General features: G+C 45.5%; 1 protein-coding gene across 4 annotated transcripts in view; it reads right to left on the bottom strand.

Moving 5' to 3' along the window:
- wipi1 (WD repeat domain, phosphoinositide interacting 1) overlaps positions 1-17,643 on the bottom strand; it is a 92,334-nt gene that overhangs the window by 38,679 nt on the left and 36,012 nt on the right. For 2 of the 4 annotated variants that reach the window (XM_038777369.1, XM_038777367.1), the window contains exons 3-5: positions 8,837-9,006; positions 3,476-3,572; positions 938-1,035 (exon numbers count right to left, since the gene is read on the bottom strand). In XM_038777369.1, the coding sequence (XP_038633297.1) occupies positions 938-1,035; positions 3,476-3,572; positions 8,837-9,006 (365 nt within the window). Of the gene's footprint in view, positions 1-937; positions 1,036-3,475; positions 3,573-8,836; positions 9,007-15,531; positions 15,639-17,643 lie in introns of those variants that run through there. The other 2 variants (XM_038777371.1, XM_038777368.1) reach the window with 2 other exon arrangements.

Raw genomic sequence — 17,643 nt, 5'->3', positions numbered from 1 at the left:
TTCTTTTTTTAGAACATAGAACATACAGTGCAGAAGGAGGCTATTCGGCAAATTGAGTATGCACCAACCCACTTAAGCCCTCACTTGCACCCTATCCCCGTAACCCAATAACCCCATCTAACCTTTGTGGACACTAAGGGCAATTTAGAATGGCCAATCCACCTAAGCTGCACGTCTTTGGACTGTGGGAGGAAACCGGAGCACCCAGAGGAAACCCACTCAGACACTGGGAGAACGTGCAGACTCCACACACACAGTGTCCCAGCGGGGAATCGAACCTGGGACCCTGGTGCTGTGATGACACAGTGCTAGCCACTTGTGCTACCATGCTGCCCTAAATTCTCAGAATTATTAATTTAAGATTTGGCTGAGAGTGTAGTTGAAGCTTATTTTTAATGAATTATCAATATAAATTGCATGTTCAAAACTGGGGAGTGGGACTTGAACGGACAACCATCTGTCTAAGAGACAACAGTACTACCCATCGAGCCACCGCTGACACCGGACTTCATTTCATTCATAATCCCAAGAAGAGAATAGTTCAGCAGAGTGCCAGCTCATGCTACAAGTTTGCTAAGTCATTCTGACGGTATGAATTTGAATCGCCATCTCAGACATCACTGGAACTTGACTTCATTCAGTGGGCAAAGTTTTCATTGCCTTACTCAGCCCAGCTTTTATACGGAGCACTCCTTGCCATCTCTATCACATTTCAAAGTCAAGAGGAAACATTAGACCCATCAAATCCAAGATCTAACCCACATTAATTGACTGTGGTTGCATTGGGAAAGTCAATACTTAAACCATCTTGCTGCGCCAACTGGAGGTGAAGAAAGGTATTCTCATTCCCTTCCTCTCCATAAGGCTTAAAATGCTCAGTTAAAGTTGCAATACAACCATTATGGTCAACCCACTTACCCAGAAAGTACAGACTCACCAAGTTATTTGCATCATAAATCACTATTTCCCCTATAGTGGCGTTGCCAGGGTATGCCAAATACGAGTTGGAATGATTGATGGAAAGCGCACAGAGGCCTGGGAAGAACAGACAAAACAGGATGTTACAATGCTCAGCAAGTGATATGGTATCAGTGATGCTGCATCCCTGTCCTTCATGCACTCAATAGTGAACTGACGAAAGTGTGAATGTAATAGAATTTGATCATAGAATTTACAGTCCGCATGGGAGAGGTAGTGCGAAAATATCTCAGATATAGATCTACCAGTGAACAGTCATAGCAGGGTGGGGTGTGAAGCAGTGAAAGTGGAGCGAAAATGCAAATAAAAACAAAGAATTCGCACTAACATAGAATTTACAGTGCAAAAAGAGCCATTCGGCCCATTGAATCTGCACTGGCCCCTTGAAAAGGGCACCCTACTTAGGTCCACGCCTCCACCCTATCCCAGTAACCCCACTTAACCTTTTTGGATACTAAGGACAATTTATCACGGCCTTCCACCTAATCCTGCACATCTTTGGACTGTGGGAGGAAACCGGAGCACCCGGAGTAAACCCACGCAGACACAGGGAGAACGTGCAGACTCCACACAGAGGGAGAATTCAGAATGTCCAAATCACCTAACAGCACGTCTTTCATGCAGACTCCGCACAGACAGTGACCCAAGCCGGGAATCGAACCTGGGACCCTGGAGCTGTGAAGCAACTGTGCTAACCACTACTACCATGATGCCCACCGCTGAAGCACCCTCTAAATCCTTAGACATCATCAAATTGCTTCACAGCCAATTACTTTCTGAAGTGAAATCAATGATGTGTTGTAGGCAAACATGGCAATCAATTTCAGCCAAGCAAGGTCCCACATACAGAGGGGAAATCAGTTAGTTCATCTATTTTAGTTTTGTATTAGTCAAGCAATGAATATTTGGACAGAACACCAGGAAACACCGCTGAAAATGTTCAAATAGTGCCATGGGATTTTTTTTTTTACATCCACCCGCGCAGGCAACTGGGCCAGTTTCACATCCCTCCTGAAAGCATTGTCTACAATGCAGCATTCACATGGTGAAGTGTGAGCCTAGGTTATGGTTGGGAATTTCCCCAAGAGCTGCTTCATCTCTGTAATTTCACTCAAAATTTAGCTGAAATTGCACTTCGGTTTCACATTTTCACTAACTAAGGCATTAAATTATAGATATTTCACCGCAGACAGTGGTCATTCAAACCGATATGACAATAAGATCAAGCTGAGGACTCCAGTTCATTCGTGAACCTGACTTTGTAGGTGAATATTCTATCTTTCTCATTTGTTCTCACTTATGTGAGTATTTTGTTCTCTTTCCCTCTTGGCGAGTGTCTCTCTTTCTATTGACAAGAATCTATTTCTGCTCATTGGTTTCTGTGCATGTATCATTACGGGCATTTGTTTCTACATCCATCTCTTTCCCTTCTGTCCCTTCCCTCACATTAAAAAAACCTTCTTCAAAGAAGAAAAAATGGCTGCCAGCTGACATATCCACACAGAGGGAAACCTCTAGATTCTGACAAAGCAGGTATTGTAAGAGCATGCGTCATGGGCACTCTTTTCAGTAAAGCCAGGCAGGCTAGAGAAGAGGGACCCGAAAGGGTTAAGAATGAAAATTATCCTTGTGGGGTCAGTAGAAGCAGGAGAGCTGGGTAAGAATGTGAACAACTGCTGCTGTGGACTTCAGACACTACTGGAAAAACAGCTCTGAATTTGGATTAAACATTAGCCAGATCATTTGTGCTTCAAAATTCTCTTTTCTTTACCTTTCACGTCCATTTTTAGGCTACAATAACAACACAAAACTTCACCCATATTGTCAAACAGCAGCTCGAATCTAATTACAATCGTGCATAAAGCCATAAAGCTGTTCTATTGCTGCGTCGAATTGAACACAATTCTGGCTGCTGAAAACAGCTTTGCTTTTAAACAGATCGGTATTTTTGCATTTATCAAAGGTACCTACAGGAAGTTTCTACAATTTACTTCTTTTGAGAGCAATACCAAGAAGTGGCAGAGCTTTTAAAAATTTGCCATCTCCCTTCATTGAAGTAAATAAAATTCAACAAATAGCTGCTGTGAATCCCATTCAAAAACAACAGGTCGACTGTGTTAATAATTTTTACGCCAATGACTACAGCCAGAATATGTGGAATCAGCTTGGGAACAAGTGAATACGGCTTTACGGACAAAAATAAGCTGGAATGTGGTACTCACTACCACGTGGACAAGCCGAGTTGAATGGCCAGATCCATCTTCAGGAAAGTCAGAGAATTGCATAGAATAAGATGCTGATGATGTCACGCAAGGTGGTTCGTGTGGAGCAGAAAAACCAGCACAGACCAGTTGGGCTGAATGGCCTGCTTTCCACGTTGTATATTTTGTGTAATTCTCTCATTTTCATGCCATTATGCCACAGCAGTGACACAAAGGAACCGTCTGGAATTTTGAGTCCAGATTTACGTCACTGATTTCGAACAATTTTCACCCACCTGTGCGGTTTGGTGGTATATCTTGAATGGTTTTCAGTAACTTCAAATCCTTGATGTTATGAATGTAAATGGCTTCCTCCAGACAAACGATCAACCTCTGTAGTGGAGGGAAAATAAGGGTTAAATATAACCTAGGAGCTGAGATAATGTTTGGTCTTGAATAGCACCTGTAAAAACAAAGCAGCATTTTGTTTAAGATTGCGCTTTAGAACAAAGTGATCAACTGGCATCACTGAACCTACACGTGGCATTCTGCTGAATGCTACTCATTCAGTCGTAATACAAGATGCTTGTGTGGAAGATAAACACCAACACAGACTGTTTGGGCTGGATGGCCTGTTCCTCTTGTTTTCTGTGCTGTAATTTCTACGCAGGACCATCCAATTTCTGAGAGACACAGAATAATGCTATCAGTTACAATCACAGCCTTCCCTCAATTCTGATTAGCCTGGTCAACATAAGGGGCAATTTAGCATAGCCAATCCACCTAACCTGCATATCTTTGGACTGTGGGAAGAAACTGGAGCACCTGGAAGAAACCCACGCAGACACAGGGAGAAAGTGCAAACTCCACACAGACAGCTAGTCACCCGATGCTGGAATTGAACCAGGGACCCTGGAGTTGTGAGGCAGCGGTTCTAACCACTGTGCCGCCCGGTTGAATGTGTTTGTGCCACCTCCTGGTCATTCGCAAGTAATGGATAAAATTCATGAGGTTCATTCAAGTGCCTCTCGAATGAAGAGTCTAGCCAGGTCATATATTTGGTGGCCTAATATGGACCAGGATTTGGAGAACAAAGTGCAATCTTGTTCTGAATGTAAACCTAACCAGAAGATGGTGCCACTAGTACCCCTTATCCTTGGGAGTGGCCTGATCGTCTTTGGTTGATAATTCCTGTGGATTTTTGCAGATTCTTTAATACGTCACATGTTTTTAGTCATCGTGGATGCACATTAAGTAGTTGGAAGTATACATAGAGCAATATTCAGCTCCCATACCATTGGAAGATACGCCAGGTCGCCGTATCTCATGGGTTAGCGGATTCTGTCATTTCTGATAGTGGTCCAACATTTAAAAGAGAGTTGTTCCAAAAGTTTATGCAAAGGAATGGAATACGCCATGTGCGTACCGCGCCTTTTCATCCAGATACAACTGGTTTGGCAGTGCAAGCTGTTCAGACATTAAAGAAAGGATTGAAGAGGGTGGCAGGTGATACTTTAGGGACCAAACTCTTAAGGTTCTTATTTCAATATCGAAACATCTACAGGACGCTCACCAGCTGAATTACTGATGGGTAGAAGACCGAAGTCTCAACTGGATCTGCTACATTCAGATGTCGAAGCGAAAGTGGGAAGGAGACAAGTAAAGCAGAAGAAGAGACATGATTATCATGCTAAGGAGAGACCTTTTAACCTGAATGATTGTGTCTATATCAGGAATTTTGGTAGTAACCAGCGATGGCCACCTGGAGTTGTTCTTAACTGAAGTAGTCCAGTATCTTTGGTAGTGAAACTGAACACTGGAAGAGTTGTTCACAGGCACCAAGATGATATCCGTCTACACCAGGGGTGGGCAAACTACGGCCTGACAAAGGTTTTTATGCGGCCCGCCAATGAGGTGCCCGGAATCATAACCGGCATTTTTGAAAAGCCGCCGGGGAAAAGCCGCTGAAGTAAATGCGCTTATTCAATAAGCCTTGTTATTGTTTGTAACCTGGACTCCTATTGGTCGCACACCCAACTAAACCGACCAGTAAGGCAGCCCCACTCATCAACCCCACTACGCGCGTTTTTATTGTTGACTCGGCTAGGCTGTGCTTCTGTCAGTGTTAAGGATCAGCACAAGCAACTTGACACCTGATTTCAACAAACTGGTAAATGACTGCAGTCAGATGCATCATTCTCATTGACATTGTTCTGTTACTTACTGAGTTACTTTGTTTTTCAAATAAATGTGCTTTTTTTTTCTTTAAAGACCTGTTATTTTGGCTATTTAAAATATTAATTATTTTACTTAATATACTATGCGGCCCTTCAAAATTGTGAATTTCTGAATGTGGCCCTTGCACGGAAAAGTTTGCCCACCCCTGGTCTACACCATCACCCGGGGACAGCAAAAGTTGGAAATGCGGCTGTGGAAATTCAACAAGTTGTTCCTGTTATACCAGGACTTTCACTGGACTCTACTTCAGGAAGGGGACGCTCATGCACAGATACTCAACCTACTCCTGTGCCCACAAGTTCAAGACTTTGAACTTAATCAAGCATAACCAGAGTTGACAGAGTCAAACAGTGCTACTGAAAGATTGACATACAAACTTAAAAAATAGGAGCAGGAGGAAGCCATTTGGCCCTTCAAGCCTGCTCCGCCATTCATCATGATCATGGCTGATCATCCAACTCGATAGGCTAATCCTGCTTTCCCCCCATACCCTTTGACCCCCTTCTCTCCAAGTGCTTTATCTAACTGCTTCTTAAAAACATACAATGTTTTGGCCTCAACTACTTCTTGTGGTAATGAATTCCACAGGCTGACCACTCTCTGGTGAAGAAATCTCTCCTCATCTATCTCCTAATTTGTGACTCCTCATTCTGGACACACCCACCATTGGGAACATCCTTCCTGCATCTACCCTGTCTAGTCCTATTAGAATTTTATAGGTTTCTATGAGATCCCCTTCTGAACTCCAGCGAATACAATCCTAACTGATTCAATCTGTCCTCATATATCAGTCCTGACATCCCAAGAATCAGTCTGGTAAACCTTTGCTGCACTCTCTCTCGAACAAGATCATCAGATAAGGAGACCAAAACTGCACACGATATTCCAGGTGCGGCCTCACCAAGACCCTGTATAACTGCAGCAAGACATAGAACAAAGAATAATACAGCAGAGCAACAGGCTCTTCAGCCCTCCAAGCCTGTACCGGGCACGATACCAGCCTTTGACCAAAATCCCCCCAAAAATAATTGAACCCATGCTGTTGGCCTTTCTCTGCATCATGAACCAGCTGTCCAGCCAACTAAGTTAAACCAGCCCCGCCCTTCTACTCTAATCCTCTTGCTATGAAGACCAACATGCCATTTGCCTCCTTTACCGCCTGCTGTACCTGCATGCTTACCTTCAGTGACTGGTGTACAAAGACCAGGGGCGCGATTCTCCAAAATGGAGACTAAGTGCTCGCGCCGTCGTGAACAGCGTCACGTTTTATGGCAGCGCGGAACGGGCGTGGGGACAACTAATTCAGTCCCCCACAGGGGGCCAGCACGGCGCTGGAGCGGTTCACGCCGCTCCAGCCTGCCTTCCTGGTGCCAAATGGGCACCGTGCCAACTCACACATGCGCAGTTGGGCCGTGTCAACCCACGTATGCGCGGGGGGACTTCCTCAGCACGCCAGCCCCAACGCAACAAGGCGTGGGGGTTCAGGGGCCGGCATCACAACAAAGTAGGCCCAGCGGCCGGCGGGGAAAGAGGTCAGGCCGCCCCCCGACCCTTCACGCAGACTTCCCGCCGGCAGCGACCAGGGTGAATGGCACCGGCAGGACTCTGCCGTTTCCATGCGGCCGCTCGGCCCATCCAGGCTGGAGAATCGGCGGCCCGGCCGCGGACATTAGTCCGTGACCGGCACTGTGCCAAACGCGCCAGCACAAATGGCGCCGATTCTCCTCACCTCGGAGAATCGCGCTCCAGGTCTTGTTGCACATTCCCCTCTCCTAATTTATACCCATTCTGATAATAGTTTGCCGTATGGTTTTTGCTACCAGAGTATATAACCTTGCATTTCTCCAAATTATACTCCATCTGCCATTTATTTGCCCACTCTCAACTTGCACAAATTACATTGAAGGATCTCTACATCCGGTTCACAGCTCATCCAACTTGGTGTCATCTTCAAATTTGGAGATATAACATTTTGCCTCCCTCATCTAAATCATTAATATATATTGTGAATAGCTGAGGTTCTAGTCATGTTCCTTCGGTACCCCACTAGTCACGGCCTGCCAATCTGACAAAAAGCTGTTAATTTCTATTGTTTCCTGTCTGCCAACCAGTTTTCTATCCATCTCAATCCACTACCCCTAATCCCATGCTCTTTAATTTTACACACAAAACTCTTATGCAGGACTTTGTCAAAAGCCTTCTGAAAGTCCAAATATACCACATCCACTGGCTCCCCCTTGTCAACTCTACTAGTTACATCCTCAAAGAGTACCAACTTTGTCAAACATGATTTCCCCTTCATGAATCCAGGCTGATTCTGTTCGATCCTACCACTATTTTCCAGCTGTTCTGCTATAAAATCTTTGTTAATGGATTCTTGAAATTTCCCCCCTACTGACACCAGGCTGACTGGTGTATAATTCCCTGTTTTATCTCTACCTCCCTTTTTAAATAGCGGAGTTACATTAGCTAGCCTGCAACCTGCAGGAACTGTTCCAGAGTCGATAGAATCCCGGAAGATACCACCAATGCATCCACTATTTCTAGAGTCACTTCCTTAAGTACTCTGGGATGTAGATTATCAGGCCCTGGAGGTTTATCAGCCTTCAATCCCATTAATTTCCCAACACCATTTCTCTACAAATATTGACCTGCTTCAGTTCCTCCCTCTCACAAAACCCTATGTTCCCCAACATTTCTGGGTTCTCATTTGCACCCTCATTTATGAAGACAGAGTATGCCTTTAGTTGCTCAGCCATTTTTTTTTGTTCGCTATTATACATTCCCGTTTCTGATTGTAAGAGACTTACATTTGTCTTCACTAATCTTTTTCTCTTCACGTGCCTAAAACTTCTACAGTCAGTTTTTATGTTCCCTGCAAGCTTTCTCTCTTACTCCATTTTCCCATTAATTTTGTTTGACTACCAATTACTGTTGCGTATTCAAAACAATCCTACAATCAAGATAGACAGCCACCTAATACTGGGTGCTTCTGACCTGCAGTCTGAAGGTAATTGATATACCTTCAATTCACAGAGAGGCAGAGAGAGCGAGTGAACATTAGGCTTTATTAGTCATGAACTTGCCTAGCCAGAGTCGGTTGTACAGTTGAATGCCGCCCACAGGCGGCCGGTCTATATATGGCCCCGGTGAGGGCGGAGCCAGAGGCGGCGCCCTACCGGGGTTACAGTACAGTACCTGGAAGCAGCTCATATCACCACTTCCAGGTCACAGGTCAAAGGTTACAGTATCATACATACATTTGGTGAATACATTCACCACAGTAATAAAGTATATTCTGTATATTACTGGAATGTGGTCCCTATGATCTCATTCACTGATTTTTTTTTAATTAAAAGAAGTGCCTACATGGTCATGGATGATCTAGCTGTAGTCAACAGTGCTGTGAGCCCTCTTACCTGTCTGTTCAGCCTAACGGTGAGGATGGTATTGGAATAGCTGTAGTTGCAAATCTCAGTCCCTTTCTTGAAATGATACACGTTCATCCTCTGTGGTGTTGAGAGGCTGACAATGACGACCAGGCTGCTGGAAAATAGCCGTTCCACAATATACACATCAGGTGTGTCTGCTGCACGGCGGAGAAAGTGAAAGAGGAATGGGGAGGGGTAAAGAGTGGTGGGATGAGAGATAGAGAGAAAGAGGAACAAAACAAGAGCATCATACATGTGTGAAGCAACTGTGCTGTTCCTGTTAAATATGTTGGAATGAAAATTCCCCAATGGCTCAGTGGGTTAAGACTGCGAATAGCTGAGCCATGCAAAAAAGGGCTCCAGATTGAATCCAGAGTTTACCACGAACATCTAACATTTCCATATTGGGGAAGGGAAAAACTTGACAGGGAATAACAAAAGGAACAACTGGCATTTATACAGTGCAATTCACATCCCTTTCGGGATGTCCCAAAGAGTTTTGCAATTAATTATTTACTTCAAGAGTTTAGTTGCTGTTGCTATATGAGGTAATGCACTTACCTCACATAGCAACAGCAACTAAACTCTTATTATTACACAAAGCGTGGTCCCACAAACAGTAATAAGATAAACAAACTGGTACTCTGTTCTGGTGAATTTGGTTCTGAGATAAATATTGGTTTGGACATCAGGCAATCTTCCCATTCTCTTCTAATAGTCACAATGTCTAACTACCCGAGTCAGCAGAGCCTTCGTTTAACATGTCATTGGAAATTAAGACATCACATTGCAACTCCAACAGTCCAGTGCTTCCTTGGTACAGCAAGGAAATGTCTACCTAGATTATGAGCTCAAATAGTTGAGTCGGACTTGAACCCATAATCTTTAATTTCAGAGAATTAAGCATTCTATCTCTGCGTTGCTTTCAATTCTACTGGAGGAGGCTGGGTGAAACAGCCATATTTGCTTTGCATTGCTTTCTGTACATGAAGTAAATATAATAGATTATTTGCAGTATTATAGAAAAATAATAAGCCAATTCTGTTATTTTTCATTGAGCTGGTAATTGGTTGAGAGTGATGGTTGGGTTTGTTGGAACCCAACCATCTCAGCTCCGGGACATCATTGTAGGAGTTCCGAAGGGTTAATTTCTGCATCCAATCTTCCTCAGCTGTTTCATCAATGACCTTCCTTCCATCACAAGGTCAGAATTAGGGACGTTCACGTAGTATTCAGAAGTATTCAACTTCTCAGATAGTGATGCATGAATGCAGCAAAATCTGGATGACTTTCAGGCTTGGGCTGATAAGTGAGAATTAATGTTTGCACAACACAGTACGAGGCAATGACCATCTCTGACCAGAGAGAATCTGACCAATATTCAACAGCATTACCATTGCCGGATCCCCCACCATTACCGTGATTGCAACGGCTGGTCAGAAGCTGGAAATTCTGCGATGAGTAATTCTCGCCTCTTGACTCCTCAAAGCCTGTCCACCATTCAAAAGGCACAAGTCAGAAGTGCAATGGAATATGCTCCACTTTCACAGATGCATGCAATTCGAACAACAATTAAGCAACTTGACACTATCCAGGACAAAGCAACCCGTTTGATTGGCGCCCCCATCCACCACCTTGAACATTCAATCCCTTCATCATCAGTGCACAGTCGTTGCAGTGTGAAACATTTACAAGATGCAACTTGCCAAGCCTGCTTCAACATTCACCTTCCAAACCTGCACCTTCTACCATCTGGAAGGTAAGCATGTAGGTGCAACAAGCGGTAAAGAAGGCTAATGGTATATTGGCCTTCATTGCGAGAGGTTTCGACTACAGGAGAAGGAATGTGTTGCTGCAATTATACAGGGCTTGGTGAGGCCACACCTGGAATATTGCGTGCACTTTTTGGTCTCCTTTTCTGAAGAAGGATGTTCTTGCTCTCGAGGGAGTGCAGCGAAGGTTTACCAGACTGATTCCAGGGATGGCGGGACTGTCATACGAGGAGAGATTGACTAGGTTAGGATTGCTCTCGCTGGAGTTCAGAAGAACGAGGGGGGATCTCAAAGAGCCTTATAAAATTCTAACAGAACTAGACAGGGTAGAGGTTCCCGATGGTGGGTGTGTCCAGAACCAGGGGTCACAGTCGGAGGATTCAGGGAAAACCATTTCGGACAGAGAATAGGAGACATTTCTTCACCCAAAGAGTGGTGAGCCTGTGGAATTCATTACCACAGGAAGTAGTTGATGCTAAAACATCGAATATATTCAAGAGGTGGCCAGATACACTTGGGGAAAATGGGATCAAAGGTTATGGGGAGAAAGCAGGATTAGGCTATTCAGTTGGATAATCAGCCATGATCGTGATAAATGGCGGAACAGGCTCGAAGGGCGAAAAGGCCTCCTCCTGCTCCTATATTCTATGTATCTATAAAGACAAGGGCAGGAGCTGCATGGGAACACCACCACTTGTAATTCACACTCACCTTAGACTTGGAACTATATCACCATTGCTTAACTGCTGCTGCATCAAATCAGGAACTGCCTTCCATATCACTGAGAGTGCACCTATGCTGCATGGACACCAAGGCAGAGTCTCATGATCTTCTCAAGGGCATTTAGGGATGAAAAAGGAGTGGTAACTTTGTCTGCAACACTCTCAACCCAAAAACGAATTTGAATGAGCTGTTCGTGTAATTTTGTTAGAATCTTTGTTTTCCTTCTATTTTCAAGCAAAATTGCATCACGCTGTTAAGTTTTAGAATACTGCCATGCGGGAACCAATAGATGCCATTTAGATAACAAGGTTGCCTCAGCAATATGCCATTCATTATTAAAAAAAATAGTAGGAGTGCAAGCTATATGTATGTTACATTCAACAAGTGCAAGTAGTAGATGACTAAAATATAGATCAATACTCCTAATTTAGTGTCATCTACAAATTCCTTCACCCAGATCAACAATATACATGATAACATACTGGTAATATCCCAGTACAGATTCCTAGGGACCACCACTCAGAAGATTCCTCTTTTTCCCTGCTCTTGGTCTCCCACCTTCCAAGTTAATGTCCAATGTGCTTTCACTTTTTGCTAATAATGTCTCACGTACAAAGACAGTGTCCATTGACTTTATCCTGCCCACCATGCTGCTAGTGACCGCCTAAAAAAAAAATGCAATTGGAATAGCCAGACAAGGCCTTTCTTTTATAGAATCACTACACTGCAGAAGGAAGCCATTCGGCCCATTGAGTCTGCACCGACATTCCGACAGAGCAGCCCACCTAGGCCCACTCCCCGCAACCCCACCTAACCTGCACTTCTTTGGACACTAAGGGGCAATTTAGCATGGCCAAGCCACCTAACCTGTACATAGTTGAGTTCAGATTTGTCCAAGTGCATAACTCTGTCCGGGATATATATCTCTCCCTTAATGAGCAATTTTAAAATACAACGCCATCACTCCTGAAGGAAATTTAGGATTAAAGCACTTGCTATTTCTTCACCTATTTAAAACCTTTGGCTGGAAACCATTGTGTCAAGGAGATTGAACTTATCTTAAGACCAAATAATCAATTTAACAAGTCTGCTATTTTGTTATTGGCCTTCATTGTCTCGCTTACATCTGACTTTAATGGGCACACAAGCACCTTTGCCACTGTTTTTTTTCCTGTAATAAAAATTCTGGGGATGAAGTGAGGTCAAGACCACTTGGGGCTGTTTTGGGTCAGGGACTGATTGTCAGGCAGCCACTGAAGTCAGCGGCCTACGGGTCAAGGACTGAACACTGGAGCTGAGTAACAACATTTTTCATTCATGTGACTAACAGTAAATGTGGCAGGAAGTTGCTGTACTCTGCCTCCAGTTCCATTTCTCACAGATATTTTATATGCAACCACATTTAAATACAATCTGGACTGCAGTTGTCTTGTAAAAACAAGTAACTTAGTCTGTAGCTGGGCGTGTTACTCTCTTCTGAAGCCTTTGTTCTGCATTCTCAAACTCCAGCTTTTATAATCGGTCCATTAGTCAGAGACTTTAAAAATATATTCTTCATTCGCTCGTGGCTTTGCGATATTACATAAATGTTGGTGATACTTTTGAAAAATTTAAATGAAGAGGAGGAGAGGAAGGGAATTATGTGTTGGGTGTTGATGGCACTCAGAAGAAACAGTTTTCCTTTATTGTAATACCAACTTACCTTCTGCAAACTGAATTTTGTCCGATCAGTGTTTGAATTTCCTGGAATTTATAGTTTATTACTTGTGCTTGTGCATAAAAGACCATAAATGAGGTTCAAGACACATGGATATATTTCAGTCCCAACTTTAAGGTAATATATTCAGCCTTTGTTTTTATATTTCAAATTATTACAGCCAGTGAACGAGTGGCACAGTGGTTAGCACTCCCGCCTCACAGCACCAAGGCCCCAGGTTCAATTCCAGGGGCGGAATTCTCCGACCCCCCGCAGGGTCGGGGAATCGCCCGGGGGCCAGCGTAAATCCCGCCCCCGCCATGGCCGGAATTGTCCACCACCCGGGAATCGGCAGGAGCGGGAATCACGCCCCGCCGATCGGCGTGCCCCCCGCAGCGATTCTCCGGCAGGCGATGGGCCGAAGTTCCGCCGCTGACAGGCTGCTCCCGCCGACATGGTTTAAACCACCTCTGGTGCCAGTGGGATTGGCGGCACGAGCGGGCCCCGGGATCCTGGGGGGGGGGGCGATCGGACCCCAGGGGGTGCCCCCACGGTAGCCTGTCCCGCGATTTGGGCCCACCGATCGGTGGACGGGCCAGTGCCGTGGGGACACTCTTTTTCTTCTGCCGCCGCCACGGCCTCCACCATGGTGGAGGCAGAAGAGACCTATGGGGAGGCCCGACGCCAGAGCGGTTGGCGCCTCTCCGCTACGCCGGGACCCCCCGCCCCGCCGGGTAGGGGAGAATCCCGGCCCACATTTGGGAGTTTGCACATTCTGCGTGGCTTTCCTCCGGGTGCTCCGGTTTTCTCCCACAGTCCAAAGATGTGCATGTTAAGTGGATTGGCCACGCTAAATTACCCTTTTGTGTCCAAAAGGTTAGATGGGGTTACTGGATTGTGGGGATAGGGCGTGGGCCTAGATAGGGTGCTCTTTCCAAGGGCCGGTGCAAACCCGATGGGCTGAATGGCCTCCTTCCGCGCTGAAGAGTTTCCTTCTCATCTAGTGGGTGTTCTGTGGATAAGTACTTACTTCTGCTCGCTTAGGGCATGTAGAGCATGTTCTGTGCATGTAGTTTCTGTGCATGTAGAGCAGGTTCCTCCCTGCCACCAACTGCACACATGCTCCAGTCCTGTGTGCTCCAGTCCTCAGTGCGCTCTACATGCACCAACCGCCACCCACCAAAATAACCCACCGACCAAATCAGAGAAATGCAGTCAGACATAAAACTGCATTTAAAAAAAAAAAGATTATTATAGATCACGCATCACTTAATTGTGTGGTTACATACAATACATCTAGATCAAGTAAAAGACTGTGCGGCACGGTAGTACAGTGGTTCGCACTGTTGCTTCACAGCACCAGCGTCCCAGGTTCGATTCCCGGCTTGGGTCACTGTCTGTGCGGAGTCTGCAGGTTCTCCCAGTGTGTGCATGGGTTTCCTCCAGGTGCTCCGGTTTCCTCCCACAGTCCAAAAATGTGCAGGTTAGGTGGACTGGTCATGCTAAATTGTTCCTTAGGTGTCCAAAAAAGGTTAGGTGGGGTTACTGGGATAAGGTGGAGGTGTGGGCTTAAGTGGGGTGCTCTTTCCAAGGGCCGTTGCAGACTCGATGGGCCAAATGGCCTCCTTCTGCGCTGTGTATTCTATGATCTATGATGACGATCTTTAGCTGAAGTGAGATTAAATAAAGAGGAGAACTGGGCCGGCACACTCAGATTAAATTCCGACCCAATTTTAATGTCACATGTTCAACTGTTATAGCCACAACTGTAAAAAACACTAAATGAAACCTCCGACTGGGTTGGTCTCCACTAAGGAACACTAAGGAGCAGCGTGACAGGTTTACATAGGCAGATTCCAAGGATACTGGAATTTATAATGAAGCAATGTTGGCAAGCACCCAGGAATGTTAGGGTTTTAATAAATTACAGATAGATATTTTACTAAGGACCGCATTCAAGCAGAAGCAGCTGTTTTCTTTGTGTTAGTATTTGCAACATGCACACAAAAAAGCCTGATGTCATCTCCAGGGTCGATGCACAGGATTATTTATACACAAGAGATGATTTCTCAAGCAGGAAATACCTCAAAACCCCCGCCAATCATTAATCAATTTTAGCATGGATTTCCCCCACCCCAAAATTTACACACACTCAAACGGTTTAGGTTTTGCCCTGAGCTAATGAAAAGGGGAAGAATTGATGTGGGATGAAAGATAGTTGACAAGGGAAAAGTAATCATCCAGGCAATTGAGGATATTGGAAATTTGGAGACCAAGCACCGTAGAAAGAGGGAACATTATATAGATAGAACATTATATAGGAGTATATTAGAGATGTACAATGAATGTGATTCATAAAACACAATGATTATGTAGGAGCAATCAAAAGATTTGGATGAAATATTGAGGAAAGGGTATAGAAGACAGGAGATGTTAAGGGTGGATCTCGATTTAGCTGCTTTCGACTAGAATTCAGAGAATCTTTTCATTACCCCATAAAAGATCTAGATTTTTGCTCTTCAAGACTTTGCTATTCTTTCTTCACCAGAGCTCTAAGACATGGAGAATCTTTATGAGCACACCGAGGGAATTTGATGCCAGGAAGTAAGGTCTGAAAATAGAGAAAATAAATATGGAGACTGTGGGTACTGCCATTTATGTTATTAAATCATGGAAACCAACCAGTGAGTCCAGATGCCATGCCTGGGAATTATTAGACTTCAGTGGAGATGATCGGAGATGCTTTAATTGGCTGCAGCAGCCGTGGCCATGTAAGTGGGGAGAATGAATCAACCAGAGTTCTTGCTCAGAGTTTCTTTGCGCAGAGAACCGTTAGCATATGGTACTCAGGTTCCGGTGACGGCGGGCAGCAGGCAGCCGCACACTGGAGGGCTCCCGTTTGGGAACGGAATTTTCGGGGTCTTAACGCCCGGTCCCAGGGGCAATGGAGGCTGCAAAAGCAGTAAGAAGGCACAGCGAGGAGAGGTGTCAAAGTTGAGGGGAAAAAACGGCCGTGACAAAAGTGGTTAATGGAAGCCCGCCGCCGCGTGGACTGCAAGGAAAGCGGAGGCCGGGGCACCGGGGGAGGCCGCATTGCTCACGGCAGAAGAAATGACCACGGCGATGGCCGTGGAACTTGAGAAACAGTTCACAAAGCAAAATGGAAGCGATGAAGAAGGAAATGGGGCGGTATTGAAAGTGCTGGTGGAGGAGGCGATTGCCCCGGTGAGGGCGGCAGTATCAAGTGCAGCGGCGGAGGTGCGGGAGCAAGGTGAGACACTGAAGGAAGTGGAAGAGGCATTATCGCAGCACAGTGATCAATTCACCTCAATGGGGAAGGAACTGCGGAGGGTGATAGAGACCAACAAGGATCTGCGAGCCAAAATGGAAGATCTGGAAAACATATCTAGGCGGCAGAATCTGAGGATCGTGGGATTGCTCAAGGGGTGGGGGGGGGAGGGGGGGGGGAGGCCCAAGGCCGACGGAGTATTTTGCCACGATATTGGCAGAGCTATTGGGGGAGGGGGACGAACCCTATCAATACGAACTAGATCGGGCTCATTGGTCGTGGAGGCCTATACCAAAGGCGCATGAGCCGCCAAGAGTAGTAACTGTTTGTTTCTGTAGGTACAGCGTGAAGGAGAAGGTCCTGTGCTGGGCAAAGCGGGAGGTGCAGTGGGCTGGAGCTGGATACATATGTACCAGGACTTTCAGTGGAGGTGGTGGGCGGCCTTCAGCCGAGTGAAGAAGGCACTGTACATCAGCAAGGTGCAATGCGACAGATCCAGCTAAGTTGAGGGTGACCTGCAAATCCAAGGGCTTTTATTTTGGGACGGCGGAAGCGGCAGAGGGGTTTGCGAAGGCAGATGGACTGTGGCAGAATTGAGAAATGGGACTGAGAGTGGGTCGTGTACCGATGTAGCCTCATGTAACTTTATTTTCTTACTGTGTGTTGGTGTATGTACTAAATGAGTCAACGGCTGTATATTTGGACAAGGGAGGAGTTGGGACTTTCATTTGCAATGATGGTTCTTTGGGGCTTGGGTGGGTATACTGGGTTTGTGTGCTAAAGGGGATTTCTTGGTTTTTCCTGGGACCGGGAAAGGGGAAAGAGACCTGGACAGGGGCCTCCACGCTGGCCGGTTTAAGTTGGTTAGTGAACGGGAGTGAGGTGGGGGGAGGGGCTGCGGCCATTGGAGCCTGGTAGAACATGTTTCGGTGAGTCTAGCAGGGGTGAAAAATTGGGGGAAGGAACCGAGGTTGGGGGGAGGAGTTTACAAGAGGAAGTGGAGGGGAGGAATTTGTGTGTGGTGTGGGGTGGGTGGGGATCTACAATTCATGGGTGTCATTCACGGTACTCTTTCGGGGATTGGATGGCGTTGAATATTAGGGGGGGCTGAACTATATATGTCAATGGTGACCATAGGCGATTCCTGTTTCCTTTTTCTTTTTTTCTCCTTGGGAGGTTTTATTTTATTCAAGGCTTATATTTGTGATGCGGGCCATTGTTTGGGGGGTGGTGGGAGGATGGGATTGTTGTTGTTAATAAGGGGACTGACATTGTATCCGTTACCGCTTACTGTTTGTTGGTGGGGTGTAAATCT

This window comes from Scyliorhinus canicula, chromosome 18 (genome assembly GCF_902713615.1).
Source record: "Scyliorhinus canicula chromosome 18, sScyCan1.1, whole genome shotgun sequence".
NCBI lineage: Eukaryota > Metazoa > Chordata > Chondrichthyes > Carcharhiniformes > Scyliorhinidae > Scyliorhinus > Scyliorhinus canicula.
This window is presented reverse-complemented; position numbering and strand designations above follow the sequence as displayed.